The sequence below is a fragment of the Hylaeus anthracinus genome, unplaced genomic scaffold (genome assembly GCF_026225885.1).
Source record: "Hylaeus anthracinus isolate JK02 unplaced genomic scaffold, UHH_iyHylAnth1.0_haploid 27320, whole genome shotgun sequence".
Taxonomy (NCBI): domain Eukaryota; kingdom Metazoa; phylum Arthropoda; class Insecta; order Hymenoptera; family Colletidae; genus Hylaeus; species Hylaeus anthracinus.
Genome location: NW_026535127.1, coordinates 934 through 21,521, shown reverse-complemented (window position 1 = coordinate 21,521; position 20,588 = coordinate 934). Strand labels below are relative to the sequence as shown.

General features: G+C 47.5%; 2 protein-coding genes across 2 annotated transcripts; both read left to right on the top strand.

The window, feature by feature from the left end:
- The first annotated feature begins 7,316 nt into the window (after positions 1-7,316).
- On the top strand, positions 7,317-19,142 carry LOC128893282 (cadherin-related tumor suppressor-like). Its single transcript, XM_054154136.1, has 5 exons — positions 7,317-7,361; positions 9,970-10,317; positions 14,142-14,378; positions 16,939-17,403; positions 17,925-19,142. The coding sequence occupies exons 1-5, from the start codon at positions 7,317-7,319 to the stop codon at positions 18,387-18,389; spliced, it is 1,560 nt and encodes a 519-aa protein (XP_054010111.1). The 3' UTR covers positions 18,390-19,142.
- LOC128893283 (cadherin-related tumor suppressor-like) lies at positions 18,698-20,315 on the top strand. Its single transcript, XM_054154137.1, has 2 exons — positions 18,698-19,051; positions 19,132-20,315. Exons 1-2 carry the CDS (start codon positions 18,698-18,700, stop codon positions 19,372-19,374), a joined length of 597 nt encoding a protein of 198 aa, XP_054010112.1. The 3' UTR covers positions 19,375-20,315.
- The last annotated feature ends 273 nt before the right edge of the window (positions 20,316-20,588 follow it).

The following is a 20,588-nucleotide window of genomic DNA, read 5'->3' as shown; positions in this document are numbered from 1 at the left end:
CAGGGTTAGTCGAAGAAGGATAATAACGACAGTTACTCCTTTGTACATGTACCGTTCATCTATATAATCTGAAAATCGGGACACTTTGCCTTTGCGAATCGAGCTTATCCCTAGCTGAGGGATTTTTTTACGAGGAACAGGGGCTCGTCGAGAGTTTGCGTAATCGACGAGAATATTTCCGTGAAAAAATGGGCCTCGTGGCGGTGTGCCGCATGCCCATAAGACGGCACGTAAAATCGATGGCGTAACCGGTAGCATCGGCGGTCCTCTTTCAATTAATAACGTGATCATAGGTTGTTAGAGGTTCCATCGCCAGACAATCCCCACCTCGTCTTCCCTTTCCCCTTGTATCTCTTTTTCTCTCGTTATTCTACTTCAACGCACGTCACACCGCTTACCTTGCCGCCTCCTTTTTTTCCACCGTTCTCATCGCCGTCCCGTCCCGTCCTCCATCCTCCTCTCACGGTTGCTCCCTTCGCGACCTTTATTCCCTCTTTTCGCTTCCTCCAATCCGCCCCTTCCATCAGATCCGATTTGTAGTCGGCCAAAGGACGCGCATTAGTCCTTCGCGATTACGGTTCGCTGGTGTTCGTTCTCGCCCCGCAGCTTCTTCGCAAAGCGAACCAAGTCGACGACGATGGAAGGACGAACCGTTTGACGGGGATCCCGAAGCCGCCGGTGGTGGTTTCCGCGGGTTGGCGAGGAACTCCCGAAATCCTCTTGGAAGATCGATTATATCTAAAATCAAACAAAGTCTTTGACGATATTTTCGATCGAAAAATAAATTTTAACCAGTCAGCTGTGGCGCCGTCTTTTGAGAGCCCGGACCTACATGTGTCGCGAAAAAAGATGGATTTATTTTATAAAATTGACAATACGTATGCGTCTTGGCGCACACTTTCATATGATATAAAAAAATATTGGCATTCCTTTTAAAAAATTCAAAATCACCTTCGTTTCTATCGAAATAGTGTGAATACAACAAAAATCCATATGTCAGTTTGTTGCGTATAAAAAACAATACCACTTTTTCCTCTTCCATGTTTTTCTAATAATTACGATTCACGATAAAAAAAAAAAAAAAAATACCGGCTAGTAATAGCCTGAGTACCCTGTATATTGCGTACGTGTTAGACGAAAAATTAAACAAACTAAATTTTACGCGCAACTGACTGGTTAAACGTCGAGATAAGTTTAATCCAGATTCGATCAGAGCAAACAAAGCTCCGTTCAACGAGCCAGTAGAAGGAGTTAGGGTCGGATAGAGAATTTTTCCTGCGATGCCGAAACGAAAGTACGAAAGAAAAATACGAGACGTTCGATTGGTCGCGTCCCCTGGTACTTTGTCGAATTACGATCGCAATTTCTTCCACCCGCGAGCCCTCTTTCTCGCGGACGACCACGTCGGGACCCATTTACCGCTGCAGGGCGACGGGCATTCATTACTCTTCGTTTGAGCGGTATTGTAATATAATTTTAACGAATTCCGTGGAGGCACGAAATAAAAGTACGGAGTCGGTCGGGTTTTTGAAAAGGACGATCCATCACGACGCACTGACGGATCTCGCACAAAGAACGTCCCTGCCTATAACCGACGGTTCCTATCCGCTCGTGCAGCGAGATACCGCCGCGCCGTTACGAGGAGGGGGACAGGGAACGAGAGCCACGCTAAATTAGGATTTGGCGTGTACGTCGGACATTTCTCAACGGCGGGAAAAAAACTTCTCGCGTATTATCCTGATATTGCGCGGACGCACGCGTTCGATACACCCGTGTAAACGTACAACGCCGTACGGGGCTTCTTGTTTACTGCCCTTCCGTCATTAGGTCAACGATCGCTTCGTTCCTACTGTAAGCTGTCGTTGTGCGAGGTTCCGTGTGACAGCTCTCCCCGCTACGTACAGCCGATAGTTTGTGTTCCTAACTATTGTAAACAAACCGATAAATAATTCTTCTACTCTTCTAATAATCTCTAAAATAGATTTCGAAACGTAGCAACATAGTGGAAAAACATAGCAACGAACCTAAACGGTTACGAGTTGTTGCTTGGCGTGCGCCGTTTTCTCGTAGCTGGTAGCGTTCGGTGTTCGCGCGAGCAAGTAAATTTCCGTTCGTCTCACGAGGCTGGCGCCGAAAATCGGAAATTCTCGACGGCGTCGCGCCGGCGTCAAAGACCTAAACAAATCTGTCCAGCAGTTCGACGGCCGATCGGAGATTCAATTTTCGTCACTCGACGGCTGTACCCTTTCCCGTAGGCGTCGCGGCGACCGTTTATCTCATTCCCATGGCGCGCACGAACGACTTCTCGAACGCAGCGAAGCCTGCGCGGGTACCTCACGTGTGGCGGGTCAGAGAAAAAAAAAAACAAAAAAAAAAAGAGTAAGAAGAGAGCTAAGAAAAAAAAAAACCGACGAACAACCGATTCCATCACGGTCATTTTCCGTGACATATTCCTCCTGTAACGGACACTTAACCCGCAAGCTGCGGTCGACCGTAGGCATCTCGCGTGAGGCAGCGTGTCTCCAGGGTATAAATTCAATATTCCTCGGGTGTCCTCGCGCACTGGTCGAAAAGCCCGACGTTACGGGAGAGATCCCGTAGGGGAGGAACGACGGGGTAGAAAAACAAAGCGAGCCCGCACCGAATCAGCCTGCAGCGGAGACCCGTCGTCGACCGCAACAGAAACTTCGATGGCTTCCCCGCTGTTGCCCGATACACGGGCCCTGGATGTGTCTTTTTATTCCCCATCTCTCTATCTCTCTCTCTCTGTCCCCCCTATCCCCTCCTCCTCCCACCCTCGAGCCCTTCCTTGGCTTGCGAGCTTCTTTTTTTCCCCCTTTTTCGTTTAATTACATCCTCGATTCGGCGGAAAAAACTCGGTCTCGTCGCAGGATCCCATATGCGCAAGGCAAGGTGCATCGTCCCTTTGCGACAGACTTTCGAAGAGAAACGTGACGCGAAGGTATCTGACGTCTGCCTACGATCGACGGGAATACGTAAGGTCGAGACGACTTTTATTCCAAACGAAAGCATTGTTTTCCGCGGGCCGAATCATCCCGCGATAACGATTGAAATTACGATTGCAATCGTTCCGGAGTGTATAGCTAAACCGGAAGACCACGTTACGCGTGAATTTCGCGTAATGCGTACGTCCGTCGAGGTCGTTGGTTTAACACGTTGACTGGCCACGGATTCACATGGAAATGTTTACAGAACTGAAATTTTGTCTGGGGACAATTAGAAATTGTAGATTCTAACGTTTGTCGTATTACTTATTTTTGAATTTTCATGGAAATTTACGAATTCTATCCAGACCTGTTTTCATCGATACTTAGTCCTTCAAATTATTTATTAAAATTCTTTGGTGAAAAGCTCCGTCACCCGGATGTGGGCGACGTGGCGGGGAGAAATACAAATAGCAACATTGGCGTGTACCACCGGTGGCTCATACTATTATGTCCCATCGGGCGGCGTGAACCACGGGTGGCTCACTCTTGCGTACATATCAGATGGCGTTGTACCACCGCGCCGCCCCATGGCGAGAAACATAAACAGCATCGCCGCACAGTGGGCCGGATTGAAAATTTCCGTGACATTTCGGTGTAACTTTTGAACTATTAAAGATATCAAAGTGCGGTTCGCACAGAAAAATATTAAAAAATTCTCTCGTTTTGATAATGTGTTGAAAATGTTGTAGTAAAATCTCCCGATCCAGCAGCCCGGCGTGAACGTGTTAACGCGAGATACGGTAAGCCGTGTCGTGCGAATTATGACACGTCGCGTAGCTCGCGTTGATTACAGCTACATGTATTTACATATTTCCTATGCAGGCGATTCTGCCAGCAGTGATTAGCGAGGAGAAAGTAGATCGCGCATTTGTTTGCAAACAAATCGTGACGTTCCTACTCGTGTATCATCCGAATAATATTTTTCTCGTCGCTGTACCCTGACGCGAGCCCTGGGGATGTGTGTTCGTTGCGAAAAATTCGAGTCGACTCCCACGCGATCGCTCGGAGCGAAAATAATACGGACGAACGATCGCTACGAGAAAAGAAAAAGATATAGGAACCGGACGATCGACTTATATTCATCATCTGCCGGTTCCTCCGCGTCCGTGTAACGTACACTGTCCGGGCTACTCGAATTTCCTAATTTAACGTGTTTACTATGTTGGCCCGTTCCGGGCATAAATTGGTATGTTTATCACGGCGAGCGGAGTGTCGCGCGAGAATTTAACGTCGCCACTCACGAGTTAATCGTACGGTAACTCGATATATCTTGAATCTTATATAAATATATGTATATGCGGACGGTTACGCGTAGAGCATTCCTCTCGCGATGCCTCGCAGTATGCGAAAATCGCGTCAGCATGTTCGCTCAGCGTTTCTCAAACATCGGCCCGCCTGGAAGCCGAGCACAGGAATTCTTAGACACTATTCAAAGTTGGCAGAATTTAATGTATCCGAACAGTTTCCGTAACACGAGGATTTTAACCCTATCGATATCTTTAAAGATGCGATTAAGCACGATTTCACTGTAGGTCCAGAAGAACCCTTTCTACCGAACAATAGTACCGGTATATTTAATAAAGGTAATGTTCCTTTCTCATTAGATACAGAATTAGAACGGATGCGAAAAGTAACGGGTTCCATCGTAGGGGGTCCGCGAGAAAGCTTGGTTTGAGAAGCACTGCGCCAACTAACATATCACTCGTAATAAAGATACGTAGTTACAAGCGGGCGGCGTGTAACTGGTCGCGCGGACGGTTACGTAAGAGAAGCTGCGAGATCTGGAGCCGTCCGTGCATAAGGAATGCTCATTAATACGCGTTACGTTGTTCTTCGACCGATGATCGTTGTATTTTATTGCGCTGCCGGTCGCGGGACCGTTCCCCCCGCGGTCAGTTTAATTTCACCGCGCGGAAAATTACGGACGAAAATCCACGGCCGCGCGTGAAATGTTAAACCGGACCCCGCGAAGATCAAGGACAACGCGAACCGGTGATTACGCGCGATGAGTTTTATTAAGGAATCGCGGATGCTCGTTAACGGTTCTCTGCCAATTATGCCCCCGTGTTTTCGTAGTCGGCCAGTCCGTTTCGTCGCGGGGTTACGAACCGATGTCAAAAACGGTTAGTCGAACTTGAAATTCATACGCTCGGTCGATTACATTTATATTACGACCAGTTGTGCCCCGCGTGAAATACTATTCTTATTTTATGTACGACTCGTCTTAAGAAAATAAAAAAAACATCTATTACGTTAGCGTTTGATTACATTGGTCGATGAGTTATGGAATTAGTGTTGCGTTAACCCCTTCCCGTACTATTTAACTCGACGAGACTCGGGCGGGAAAGCGATATTTATGTTTGTCCCGGCTATTTGTTTACGATCCTGGCTCGTGATATTCGTGTTTGCGCGAAAATCATGATCACGAGACTCGTCGCATTCGGACTCGTCAAACTATTCCAAGGAGTCGATAATAAATTACTTTTCCTCTCCTGTATTCTAGTAAGTCGGTTTTCAACCACTGTCGTTCGATCTATGATCGAGGACCTGCGAGTTTTTAAATTCATTTCGTATCATAACTCGGTTCACCGCAACGCTGAACGTTGCGTATGTGTACGCGGGCTGTGTGCCCTAAAAGGGAATGGCGCGTTAGCGTTGGTCGCGAGCGAACGTTCACGAAGTCTAAACGATCGAAAAACGATCGAGCCCGCGACCGTAAGCCCGAGTATTCGTCGTCGAGGCTGGCTTCGACGTGGACATATCTACGACTCGGCGCGGTCGTCCAGGGACAGACGGTGTCGTGGCACGAGAAAACAAAGCTATTAGTCGTAAGAACCGTAGATATATATCTTATTGTCTCCGGCCGCTAGACGGAATTACAGCGTACCCTTTAGTTGCGCCGTACCCTATGGGAATCCATTCGGCGGAGCGTTATTAACTCGACGGAGATTCTCGTAGCTGGCTCTCGTAGGACGTCGCGTTCGCCAAAGGCAGGTTCTCCTCGGACTTGCCGCGACATTCGGCATTAAATAGAAAATAGCGAAGTACGTAAACTGTTCGTTATTCGACGAATAAAATACGCAGTTCGCACCGTGGTGGTATACGAAAATTAACGGCGGGGTCTGGATGTCTTTCCGGGTATAAGGTTCATCGAGGCTAACGATATTTTACGAGCGCGTAGCTTCTAGATACGAAGAGATATTTCAACCGAGTCACCTCGAACGCCCAACGTTAGGCACGACCGATCGAGCTACACCTCCGATTTCCTAAATATCTTAATCTCGTCAGGGCACGGAACGCGAACCAGGAAAAAATTGCTGTACAGACAGCACCGGGGAATTATTAGTAGATATATATCTTATTGTCCCCGATGGGTACACAGAATTCCGTAGGTTTAAGGCCCGAGCTGGTCGTCGTCTTCGTGGTCTATGGGGGCCCCCACGAAGATACGTTATTAATCGGGCGATGTCAGTGGTTCGACCCCTCATAGAGAACCCATAGGACCTCGTTCGGTAAAAGGTAGGACGATGCGAAGAGAGGGGAGTGGGCCCGAGTATCGGTACGTAGCTGAACAAGGAAGAACGGTAGGGACTCGTCGGGAGCGAGGGAGTCCGCGGCCTGAGAAAAGACAGAAGAAGCCTGCCGTTGGACGAGAGAGGGAAAGGCCCAGCTGGCGAGAGCGAGAGGGGAAAGACGAACGGAGAGGGGGCGTGGGGCAGAGCAGGGCGAAGGGGGAAACAGAAGAATGGGACTCACTTCGTGCATGACCCAAAGAAACCCCCGCTGAGCGACTCGATCCGATCCGCTGATCCCCGACCGCGCTGACGCAGATACCATCTTTCCTTGCACTCCGAATGCTCTTCTCCGGGCGTTTCTTACCGCCCATATACCTCGGCCCTCTCTCCGCCGTCTCCTCGCCTGTACCCTTTGAGGAGCAAAGAAGAAGGAATATTCTATCCGAGACAGCTATATGACCGCACTGATTTGTCTGCTTATTGTTGCCGTTCCCGTCTCCTTGTTCCTCGATCGTGACGATGACGCGACCGTCCCCGCGAGGCGGGCATTCCTCCCGCGAAATTCGCGACCCGACTCGTACCTTATTCCCTCGGCGCAGCATCCGAGACGGAGCCCGAGCTAACCTCTCTCCGTTCGACGACGAGGGTTCGATGACTGTTCCCGTTCAATGATCAGCCGCCTCGACCGTCTTAGACACACCTGAACGTTTTCACGGAACGAGACAAGAATTCGGAAGGTTAGAACATCGCTTCGACGTTGTCGCGGACGATCGGGTTACTCCCGTGCTCAACGATGGTGGAATCCGGCAGAACTCTGAAAGAAGCAAATAATAGAAGCGTTAGTAGAAGATGTTAGACTAGCGGGGATTTGTTGGAATTATTGAAATTACAGCTTTCTATAGACACAGTTTTATATGTAGGATGATGAGAAGATTTGTATAAACAGTTTTCCCGTGGTTCTATTCGTATATCTTTCAGGTAATCCTCGAGGATTCTACGCCAGCAGTTTTTATGGAAATACGTGGTTACTTATGAATTTCGTATAATTTATACATTCGCAGAGGTCGTTGAGCTGCTACCGGGTTTAACGCGATACACGATAAGCTGTATCGCGCGAACTATGCCTTGGGATACGTCGTTTGGCTTGAGCCGTCGATAGATGGAAACGCAATTAACGATACGGTGGCTTCCTATGGTCGGTCGTTGAATGGATGGCCCATTCCGGAGAATCTTGCGTAAATTCAACAACTGTACCTTTGGCTTTCGCTGACTCTTCGTTTTTTCAAGCAATATCGATCAAATTGCACACGCAATGGTGTAAAATGTATTAAGAATGGTCGTTGCATTGTTTCAAATAGATGTTTTACAATTATCGAAGACTGTACCAGCTATTCACTGGAAAGTTTAACACGCGGGCGTTGTTCTTGTTTCTTGCCATGGGGCGGCGCGATGGTACACGCCATTCGATAGACGCGCGAGAGCGAGCCACCGGTGGTACACGCCGCCGATCCGGCGTGAACGTGTTAAATACGGGATTGTCCGGAAAGTCCATGCCGATTTTCGATAGGTGGTGCGGGTCTGAATATGTCGACGTGGCTGAAAACAAATAACTACACAAATAAACAAAATATGACCGCACTGATCGCTTCAAAGGAAATGAATTTAAATGAAATTCGTGTATTTTGGATGAAGTTACAAAAATAAATACCACGACGGATGTTTGATTATGCAGTTTCCAATAGTCTCAAGTAATATTTAATCCTAGCAGAAATTTTCAAGAATATTTCTCTGCCAGGCAACGTGTTAACACGTTCGCGCCACCCAATGGGACATACAAGTAGTGTTCGTAAACAAATAAATAATAATATATATGTACATCCTTTAAAAGGTGGAAAGGTTGTGGAACGAAATACTACCTGTGTAATTCAATAAATATACGTATAAATAAATGTATATTACAATTCAGACGTGCGTTTGAAGTTTTCTTTAAAAATTGCCACGAACTTTCTGGACAACCTAATAGCTTCGGCAAAGGCTCCACTGTTCGATTTTGTTAATTTTACGCGACGTACTCGATTAGTGGCATTCGAGTTCAAAGCGGTTAGAGCAAGCTACGGAGTCCCGCGTTGCGAAATAATTAAAAAGTGAAATTCGTTCGGAACCGACGCCTCGGAATCGTGGGTTTCTCTGACGAGACAAGAGCCTGGCTATTGTTTCGTCATCTTGTGCGTACGACCCGTGGCACGCCTAGACGATTAGAGAGCAATAATCGATGGCACGCACTTTATCAACGACGGGCCAGGTCCGACTAATTATTAGGAAGATCGATGCGTTTGGCTAGCGATTACGTAAGCTCGGATACGCATGCTCCAAGTATTCATTTCTCGAAGACGTCGTCCGCGTTTGGCGTTACACGCGTCCCTCGCCAAGGGACGGTATTAACGAAACCATGGAAGTGAATAAGTATAGTTCCATACGAAAATCTATTCGAGAGAAATTAGACGACTCGCGCAGGTCCCGAAAGTGCCTCTGATACGAAGAGCGAAAGTTGCATTAAATTTGTTATCTAGTTGACGAGTGATAGGTGAACGTGTACACCGATGCGACGGTTTTTCAATAGCGCTACCACCGTTCTCCCGACCGTTTCTGTGATACAGTGGCTTCTGGTAGTCGCATAAACCTTGGCCGCTGACGTGACTGACAATTTAATGAAATGAGACATGCGCGCAAGTCGGATCGAAAAACTAACTTTCTCACGATTCTTCGCATGCATACCGTGACTTCGGCGCAACAACGGCCCGTAGATTTATATTGATTGCGCATAATTATATCCTGGCGACCGACAAAACCAACGTTGGGCCCTCTCGTCGCGATTTATCGTTTACGCGCGCCTTCGCTTCGCGCGAAGATCGGACTCTACTCGATTGAAATACGTCCGATCGAAACGTGTTGATTAATTTCTACTCGACGGTTAATTCTCCCGATTGTTAATTTTACGAGCAACTTCGCGAACGAAGGAATCCCAGCTGACGCACGCGGTCCCTTTAACACGTTGATCGCCACGTCGCCCATATGTGGGCGACAGTGAAGAACTAAAAAAAGTTAATTCCGAAAGTTAAGCTTCAAAGGAAATGAATTTAAATGAAATTCGTGTATTTTTGATGTATTTTGGATTTTTTGGTTTCCAATAGTCTCAAATAATATTTAATCCTAGCAGAAATTTTCAAGAATATTTCTCTGCCAGTCAACGTGCTAACACGTTCGCGCCACCCAATGGGACATACAAGTAGTGTTCATCGAATCCAGCGTAGTTTCAGACAAAAATTCGTAGATCGAGTCGACCTGAGCATATCCTCCAAGCTGTGAATGACTTTCGTAGGACGACACACCGTTGACACAGTGTTTCCATGTTTCCCTGTGATCCGACACGAATTTTTGAATTGCAGGTTCGCGTGACGGTTCTGGACAAGAACGACGTGGCACCCACCTGGGGCCCAGGCACGTGGAAATTCGAAATTTCCGAAGAAGCGCCTCCGAACACCGAGGTAACGATCCTGAAAGCGTTCGATCCGGACACGATCGGGACGCTGACTTACACCCTGGTGCCGAATCGTCGTCTTGATGGGAACCAGGACAACTACGTGCCCTTGGACGAGGGCCAGTTCAAGCTCGATCCGACCACCGGACAACTGACGCTCGCGGAGGCCCTCGACAGAGAGACCAGAGAAAAATATGTCCTGAAAGTCCGAGCCGATGATGGATCCCAACACACCGACGTCACGTTAACCATCCAGGTAGATTTCTTCTCCGTTAGCGTGTTGCGCTCCTCGCTCGACCTAATTTTTTACTCGGCGATCGCGGCTCCGATTGAAAAGGTCTCGTGCAGCTCTCGCTTTTTCGCATTTTCAGATACGCCCGGCTGATCGAATTATTACGGCCACTTCGGAATTATTACGCGAGCCCGGGATTGCAGTAGAATCGAAAATATCCTTTGCACGTTGGATAGAATAATACTTGAACAATTAATTGCAACTGTAATCGTATCTTTACGTACTTTTCTTTTTTATTAAAAATCACAATCGAATAATAACTCAAGAATATTATTACAGAAAATATACCGTTATTAATATTTTCTGTATTTGAGTTTTGTTTTGAGTACTACAGTATTGGAAAGGACCACCTTAATCGAACGTTGAATGAGAACATTCGCAAGAGTTTTCCAGTTCGTAGAACCGATAATCGAACGCGATACCGTGTTCAACGAAGTGGCCATCGCGAAGTTGCTACGTCGCTTCTCTTGTTCCGCGAGAAGAATAGAGAAGAAACCCCGTCCGAGGTTTCCGTATCGACGAAGTTCTGTCGGGTACCGTTGAAGACTGATTATCCCATAATTACACGCGACGCTACTGTTATCTCGGCCATTATGACCCCCCCCCGTTCCGTTACTCCAGCACTATTGATTAGTACCGAATCAATTAACAATTATGATAAATTGATCTCGGGAGAGGCAGGCCACCGTGCGCGCAACAACGACGCGGTTTTTCGAGAACGCGTTACCATGTTTGGCAGAGCCGTAATTAGAAATCGTACGGGATAGAAATTTTCTCTCCGACTCTCCCGCGGTGGTTTCAGTTCCGTTTCTATTATTCGAGGTCTTGATTATTCTTATACTTTCCCTAATTTATAGTCGCCGTTTGAATTTTCCCGGATGACCGTCGTGGACAGGGAGCGCGTCGCGAGACGACGCGGTTTCCCGTGCGTTCCGCCTTGTAATTCATTACGCTGGCGGAGCGAAACGATTCGCGGCCGATAAAAAACGTCGAGGAAAGGACGGCCCCGGTCGTTTAACGAAGGTAGAGGTTGATCCACGGTAGCAGCGGTGGCTGGGACAGGGCAGGGCCCGGGATCCTTCGGAGACAATCGCAAAAATTATCCTTATGACGTGTAATGGCTGGGAATTCTTTTAAGGTTCTCGCTGACCGCCGTCCGCTATTCTATCCGGGTCTCTTAAAGGCAAAAGGAATGCCAGTCCCGATCATAGCTCGGCTCTTTGGGACTCCATGAAAGAGGCCCGCTGCCGACAGTTGCGGAATCTGCCCCTTCTGGCCCCTTATAACCCCCCCCCCCCTCCCTCCTCCTCCCACCGCATCTCTCGACGACCATAGAAGAGTTCCTCTCCTCCTCCTCCCGTCAAGAACCTCCTCCCCCTCCCGTGCGATCCTTGTTCATCTCCGTTCCGTTCCTCTTAGCGGCGTTTCGTTCTTCCTCTTTCGTCGTCGTCGACCTCTTCGTCGTCTTCCTCCTCCAGCTGGTGCTCCTCTTCTTCTCCGTCGTCTGCTTCTTCTTCTTCTTCTTCTTCTTCTTCTACTACTCGGTCATCGTTGTCTCTACTCTCCTTTCGGTTCCCTCCTCGTCATCCAGCGCGTCTCGGGGCAACCGTCACTTTTTGCAAACGTCTCCGAACCCTCCTTAATCAAACCGTGCCCACCTCCGCTTTATTCTTTTATACCGCCACCGCGTGTCGATCCCACTCGACGCTGGAAACCTGTTCACCGGACGTACACACCGTGCCCCGACTTCCGACCGGCTCGCTTTCTCTCTTTCTCTCTATCCCCCGGGAGCAAAGACGTCCGCGACACGCAAACCTCCCCCGGATAGAGAATCGCTATGGAGAAGAGGCTGCCACTTACGAGAACTAGCCGGACCGCGATACGATTCCGCGCGGGGCCAATCGACTCGTACAATCCCGAGACGTCCTACCCGAAACCGTCTCGCGGGCTTCCGTGGAATTTTAACGGACGAACGGGACGCGAGGAATGCACCGCCTGGATGCTTCCATCGGGACCTCTGGGGTGTCGCGGCCGAGCAATATTCCGCTCGTATTTGACAAAATGTTCAGCGCCGTCGCCGGCGGATCCCTGGGAGACGAGTAAAATTGGCCGATCTTGTGCGGTGGATGGCTTTCTTCGGTCTACAGGTATCCCACCCGTAGCTTTCGATCGTATTCAGAGGGGCGGAGCCCGAAGTTCAGTGGAAATATTCTTTACCAACGGGAATTCCTTCGTCAGCGATTCAGATTTTACTTTACTGCCGGTGTTACGTTTCTATTCATCCCGTTCGATCGCGAACTTTGGCTTCGAACGAAATGTACGGGTTGTCCCAGCTGAAGTGATACGGAGCTCCAACTCCAAAACTATCGGTCGAATGCAAAATTTGAAATATGGAAATTGCGTGATAAAATGGGGCTCATGCTTCAGCGAGAAGGAATTTTGTGTTAACTTTGTTATTTAACGAGATATGATGGTCAAATTTCGTTTTTCAAATGGAACTACATACTTTTTTTTTTTCTTTTTTTTTTATACCACGCGATAGTACCTTCCAAGACGAATTCATTAAGCTGTAATGTATTTACCCGATTTTTATTAATTTTCAAGCTATAACGCTTCGAAGTTTGCTAATTTTTAAGGAAAAAACTCGGTTCGGTCTCATCGATGCAGTATGCACCACGCGGTTCTTGAAATCGATACAGAGGGTCTCGTTTGGGATTCTAGACCCGGAATATTGGGATCCTTCCCATTTTCCTTCCTTGGGCAAAGGTGACCCGATCTTCAAATCTCAAATTAGAGATCTCATTTTCGTAGTCAATCTAACCTTAGCATTCGCGACAACAGACTGGTAAGAAAGCATCTCGAGTTGCTGATAGATACCAGAAAAAAAGGCCTCGAGTGCAAAGGGTTAACTTTTCCATTTCCCCGTTCGTAAGCTAATCCCAGAAACGGTCGCGGAACGATAACGAACGAACGCATCTCCTTCGGACCCTTTTATCGTTCTTCGACTATCAAAGCGTAAGTAAACTTCGGAATGCCTTATTACGCTGATCCACGATTTTCGAGCCACGCTTCCGAGACTAACAATAATTAATTACGGAACGCCCGAAGAAATGTTGTTAGAAGAATTGTTGCAAGAGCCAGCGCCACGTGAGACTCGAAAGCGAGGCGCAACCGGTTGTCTCGAGCGCCGATTGAAATATGTTTATTCAAGAACGACGTTAAGTGCGATCGAAAGGGAACAGGAAGCGTCAGGTTCGATTCCGAATTGTTTATCTTGACTCGCTACCTTTCTCCTCCTTCTGATCAGGCGAGGAATGGCGTTCGCGTGATCGTCGAGTACCTTCCCGGAGAAAGATCAACTAAACGCGAATCGCAATGGTTATTGTTATCGTTAATCATTCGCGATTCAAAGCCTTCTTTGGGACGCATCCAGCCAGGAAAAATAGAATCATACGCATATCGCTTTGCATAATATTGTTCTTATTCCCTCTTAGGTATTATCATTCAATCCTAGAGGTTAGATTGATCGAAAGCCATGGTTCAAATAAAAACATACCCGTCTTGACGCAGATCCGAGAAATGCTGGAAGTACCTTCGTCTCAACCCGAGGAGCGTCAGTTCGACGCGCATGCCCGAACAATTACTGTACCCCTGTATAAGTTTGAGGTCGAGCGACCGAAAAATCAACGACTACTCATATCACAAATTTAATTTAGCAAATAGCAATTGGAATTACCCCGACCTAAGCTGCCTAACATGCAATCTGAACGTATCGTTTTGGTTTCCAGGTGACGGACACGAACGACAACGCGCCCACGTTCCAGAGTACCGCGTACTCGTTCGACGTACCGGAGAACATGCCCAGGGGTAGTAGAATCGGTCAGGTCGTCGCGACGGACGCCGACGCCGACGGACCCAACAATCAATTGAGCTACACGCTGATATCCGATTGGGCGAACGACGTTTTCTCCCTGAACTCCAGCACCGGCGTGTTCACGCTCACGGCCAGCCTCGATTACGAGCAGGTTCGTTAACACAATCAATTGCGGCGATATCGGTCGCTCCGGCGCAACGGTATTTAGAAAGTGTAAAGGGTATATCGCGTGTCCCGCAGAATTTTTGCACGACTCGAGGCTTTCACGGTGTCTCGCTTTCACGTTGACGTTCGAATTCACCGCGGTCGGCGATCATGAGATGCGACCGTTACTCGTAAATCGACGTCCTTCCCGCGTCCTAAGCAGCCTCGTGTCCCAACGAGCGCCGGAGAAGACAGCGATGCCTCCAAGTGGCTACAATTAATACCTAAATAATACATTCGGTCGTCTATCCATAGACTCTATAGTAACTACTAATAAAGTCTCCTTAAATGCACAAATTTCTCTGCGATAAACGCACGAGTTCACTACCGAGCTTGTGCATTTAAGGAGACTTCGCTGTATACAGGAATAGCCAAGATTAATTAATCTTCGGACGAAAACGATTTTACTTCAAGCTCGTCCACTGGGACCATTATCGAGTAATTAATTAGGAGACGTTTCGTAAGAAAGATTAAACGTTCCCTGGGTCGAAGGGTTTGAGCGACAGGATTTTTGGTACGGTGGTCCGATCGACAGAGGATAGATCCACGTACGGTAAAACGGCGTAGCTGCCCGAGGCAACGATTATAACCATGAACACGCCTCTGCGTTCAAGCTCGAGCGTACCTATTATATTAGCTTTCGACTAGAAGGCAACGTTAGAATTTAGGGTTTAGCGCTAACAGTCCGACAGATCGATCAACAGACGTTTTTAATGGCAGTTCTCTGTCTACGATCTCCGAGACAAGCCATACTTTATACTCCGCCAGGGCGTTCGCGTACGCTCTACTCGACACACGTCCCTCCGTTGAATGCTCGATAGCGATTCCTCGATAATTAAGATATCGGTGTACGGATAACTCCGCGACGCTAAACAATTTTCTAGCGTACCTTGTCAGATTTTTTCTCGCCAAAAATTTTTGCTGACAATGAGACTCGAACGCGACAGTTTCGACCCTGAAGACCCTCATTCGCTCTCCGCTTGTATTTATCGTATCCATAAATCTGAGACAGAATAATATCGGTGCGAACGAAAAGTTGGTGCGTTTCGTGGTTTGTAAACGGTTTGTCGATTAGGAGGCTGCGCCACCGACGTATATATTACGGTACAAGGCGGGCTAACGTTCTCGTTATACAAGGATGCAGAGGTGTATTAGGCGTTTAGACGAGGAGCGACAGGGGGAGAAGCTGCATAGAGAGAAGGGCAGTTTATAGAACCCTTCATCACGCCAGTGCCTTTTCAGAACCAGGGCGGGATCATTACACGACCGCGGGAGCATTTCACGGTTCGCTCGGGGAAGATTCGAGAGTGCATTGGAAACGGAGAAACAACACGGTTATTTCCACGAAACACGTATTAGTCCCAGCGCGAAATGGCTAGGCGCGGACCGTAAGAGAACCCGATACAGGCGGAAGCGTCTAACAAGAGCAAAAGGGTTTCCGTAAAACTCACTCGAGAGAAAGCTGTTCCCTCGGAACGAGTCGAATTTCCGATGCGAACTTTTCGTCCTTTTTTGTTTCTTTTTTTTTGCATCCAAGAGACCCTACGCAGCTCGTACTTTGGCAACTATTAGGTATCTAGTTAATTAGCTATCATTGGGATCGTTAAACAGGGTGTCGAATTTCAGGAACACGCGATACTCGACGAAAACAAATTCATGGAACGACTCGGGGTACTTCCTACCTAAAGCAGTACCACAAAGCGGTTGTTCCGTGAATTTATTAGGTTGTCCAGAAAGTTCGTGGCAATTTCTAAGGAACATTCAAAAACACGTTCGAGTTTTAATATATATTTATTGAATTGCATAGGTGCCATTTTGTTCCACAACCTTTCCACCTTTTAAGAGGTGTATGTCAAGGTATGCATGTTACTTGTTTTCAACCATTCCGGGACTTTCCGGACAACTCAATATTTAATAGAGTGCATTTGAAAATAAACAGGTAACGATTAATGACCGTGCCGTTACTTGAGTTATGATTCATTGAAATCCGAAACTAAACGTAGAGAATTTGCGCAGTAACAGTAACATTGATTTATTATGGATGCGTGCGATAGCAGTTAGACTGTACTTTTACGAAACTTGTGGTACAAGCGAGTAGAACGGTGATTCTACGTGAAAAAATGAATCGAAAATGTAGAATAAAATTTGTTCACGTGACGGTTTCATATAGCTTCGATTCGACGGATTTACATTCGCTGTTCGGATTTACTGTTTCGATTTAATCGAGGATTAAATATTTTATTAAATTAAAATCTAAAAAATTTTGAAAATATTTTTTAGATCGACAAATTACACGTATACGTATCATTTTTACTTATTAAATAATTAAGTGATATCCGCTAATTTTGATCATTTAAAAATGAGTGAATCCTCAAGATTTCTTCTTGTGCTCATCATCTACAATGAGATCCGTCGAGCTGAAAGTTGGTCCAAGTGCGCGCGTACTCGACAAATTGTCAATATTAAATTCAGAAAATTCAGAAAATTCGGAAACTTTCAATATAAAGTTCAGCAAACATTTTCTTTCTGAATTTTCACCCCGTATTTTTGAACGTGACAACTACCTCAACGATTTTGTACAGGTGCAACATTACATCCTGGTGGTCCAGGCGACAGACGGCGGTATCCCTGCGCTTTCGTCGACGGTGACGGTTTACTGCAACGTGGTGGACCTGAACGACAACGCGCCGATTTTCGAGGCAGGACCTCACGCGGCGGATATCGTCGAGAACACGACGATAGGCACCCAGATCCTGACGGTGGTTGCCCAGGATCTCGACTCGGGCGATAACGGCAGGGTGATTTACGCTGTGGCGGGCGGTGACGAGGACGGGGACTTCGGGGTGGCGTCCAACGGCACCCTCTTCACGCGGAAGCTGCTCGACAGGGAACGCAACCCTCTCTACAATCTGGTCCTGAGCGCCACCGACAGTCCTCTGCCACCAGCGCGACCGTTGTCGTCCACTGTGCAGGTTCGTTCACTCCACCGTATAATAAAGTATAATAAAGTCTCCATAAATCCACAAAGTCGGGACCGAACGAGGATACGTACAGCTGTCGGATCGACCTCACAGAACGAGGCCAACGACACCCGAACCCATTTTTATCCTACCTAATACTTTTCAAAACAAGGAACCTTCAGTTCGACGCTTTCGACGCCAGATACATGTATACTCACGAAAATATTTACGAAGCTAAAATTTTGTTCTTCTCCAATTGGGAACTATATAATTTAACATTCGCGTTAGTATCTAGTTTAACAACTTGGTCAAAATTCACAAATCCTATCCGGACTTGTTTACTTTAACATCTGATCGTCAAAATAAATTTTTGTAATTCCTTTGGGAAAGTCCCTGTCACCCATATATGGGTGACGCGGCGATCAACGTGTTAAATGGTAAAAATTTCGTCATCGATTCTTTTTTTTTTTTCTTTTTTTTTTTTTGTATGAAGAGAGATTAATTTCAACGATCTAAATCGCCCCCATCGACAGGTCACAGTGGTGTTGCTGGACGTGAACGACATGTCGCCGGAATTCATATCGCCTACGAAGATATCGATAATAGAGAACGCGGCGAGCAACACGGTGGTGATGGCCATTAAAGCCGTGGACAGGGACGAAGGACAAAACGGATACGTGGAGTACTCCCTGGAGGACACGACGCTTCCCTTCACCGTCGGCCCCGTGGACGGGCTGCTGCGCGTATCTGGCTCGTTGGATCGCGAATTAAGGTCAAACTACACCTTGGAGGTAACCGCGAAAGACCGCGGTAAACCGCCGAGATCGTCCTCGACCACAGTCACTGTCACGGTCCTCGACGAGAACGACAATTCACCGGTTTTCGACCCTCGACAGTACTCCGCCACCGTCGCCGAGAACGCCAGCATCGGGGCCAGCGTTCTTCAGGTTCGTACAGGTTTCCCTTATTTTACAACGAGGACAACATTACACGAGTAACGCGTACCAATCGTCCACGAAAAAGGTGGCAAGTGATCAAAGTGGCAAGCACGTTGGGTGTGAATTGGTCTGTTTGAAGAGCATCGAATAATATTTGACGAGGCCCGTGACCGTCTCGTGATCGTACCCTAGGTGTGAATCATCTTCCGCTTAGGTGCCTTTCTCGCTTTCTCTCTCTCTCTCGCCCTTGGCTGATTCCCTACTTAACGAAGGTGTGAATTGTACAGAGAACTACGAGCTCACTTAACGCGAATTCAATTGGCAATTACTCATCGGAGGAGTTAGAAACGCTGCATCTTACCAACGCAATGCTTGATATGATTTTACAGGTGTCGGCGATGGACCGAGACGATGGTGCGAATGGGAGGGTGAGATACAGCATCTCCATGGGCGACGATAACCGCGACTTCGCTATATCGGAGGACGGCGGAGTGATCAGGGTGGCGAAGAACCTGAATTTCGAGCGCAAATCCAGGTACCACTTGACGATTCGAGGGGAGGACTGCGCGTCGGAAGTCGGGGAAACACCGCGTGACGACACCGCCCAGATCACCGTCACCGTCCTCGATATAAACGACAACGCACCGGTATTCCTCGACTCGCCGTATCTGGCGTACGTCATGGAGAACATGGTCCCACCTGGGGGAGGATTCGTGATACAGGTAATCGGAGTAGAAGAGTCTACTCTGTGTTACGTTCGATTACGATCTGGAACGTTAACCGTCTGCATTTTGTCCTGCAGGTTAAGGCTTACGACGCGGACACTCCACCTTACAACGACCAAGTGAGGTACTTCTTGAAGGAGGGTGACACAGATTTGTTTCGGATCAACGCGAGCACAGGGGACATATTCTTGCTCCGACCTCTCGACAGGGAACTGGTCCCGGAATACACCCTCACTCTGGTGGCCATGGACACCGGTGAGTTCTTTGTAATAATTCAAATCATACCTTACGTAGAGAGAAAGCTGAATGACTTGGAATAGGTCACGCAAACTTAACCCGTTAACTTCATAATAAACACTCGACACTGTGCCGTCCGCAGATCGAATTGAAATTGCTTCGTTTGGCCCGGATTGTTCTCGGTTGGACTGACTGATAGTTTTCGCATGGCCCCGCAGTTGTGCCACCGGCATTTCCCAGATAGTTTTCGCATGGCACCACAGTGGTGTTAATTAAACACCTTCACGCCGGCGTGTACGACCGGCGACTAATGGTCACTCGCGTGTCTAATGGTGCGTTTTTACACGCTCAAGCTATTCGCACAAGTCAATCTGTGCAAACGAACTGGAATGGAATATCGCCGTTCACACGTTCAGTTCGATTTGCGCGGTTGTGAAAGGGAGGAACCCCGAAAATTGTAGTTTGTTGTGCCCGAAATGGAAAATCTGGACGAAAGGTAAGAGTCGCGAATCAGGATTTCGTTTCGAACGAGCAAATTACCAACTGCATCGGTATCGTCCGAACGTAATTTCTGGACAAAGGGACAGATTTCTCCTCGGAATCCAGGGACAATTCCATTTGTACCTGACCCGAAGGACGCGAATAGAACCTTGGAAAATTTCCGTCGAAGTCTGCGCGGGTGCTGGCTTAGAAATCGTAGGAACGGTTTAAGTGGTGTATAAAAATTGAGACAGAAATTCAATACGGGGAGAAAAGTAGGTTCGTAAGAAACGAAGGACAAAGGAATCGCGCGCAGAGTCGTATTCCCTGCAGGACCTTTGGGACGCGCTTTAGGGGAACGGCTAAATAGGTGTGTACCTGGCGCGATCTGCACAAAGGCTGGCATTCAAAGGGTAGCCAGTATTCTTCGGAGAGAATATTTTTCCGGCCATCGGCGCTGACCGGTCTTAGCCTCTGTGTAAACTGGTTGCGAATTAGCGCGGACAAAGGACTTAATTATGTGGGGTTTGGCGCTTTGACTAACAAAAAAAAAAAAAAAAAAAAAACAAAAAAAACAAAAAAAAGACGAAGGACGACCAGCGTAAAAACTGATTTTAGTGCCGAAAGGATGCGTCGCGCCCTTCTTAAACGCGGAATCGCGGTCTTAAACGCCCCCGACCATTCGGTCGTTCGAAATTGAAGGGTGACATTTTTTCGCTTGGGTACACGCGCGTGACAAGATAAAGAGAAAGATAAAGAGCCGAGGAGATATATGTAGAACCACCGTCTTAACACTTTATCTACCGGGCTATCTAGA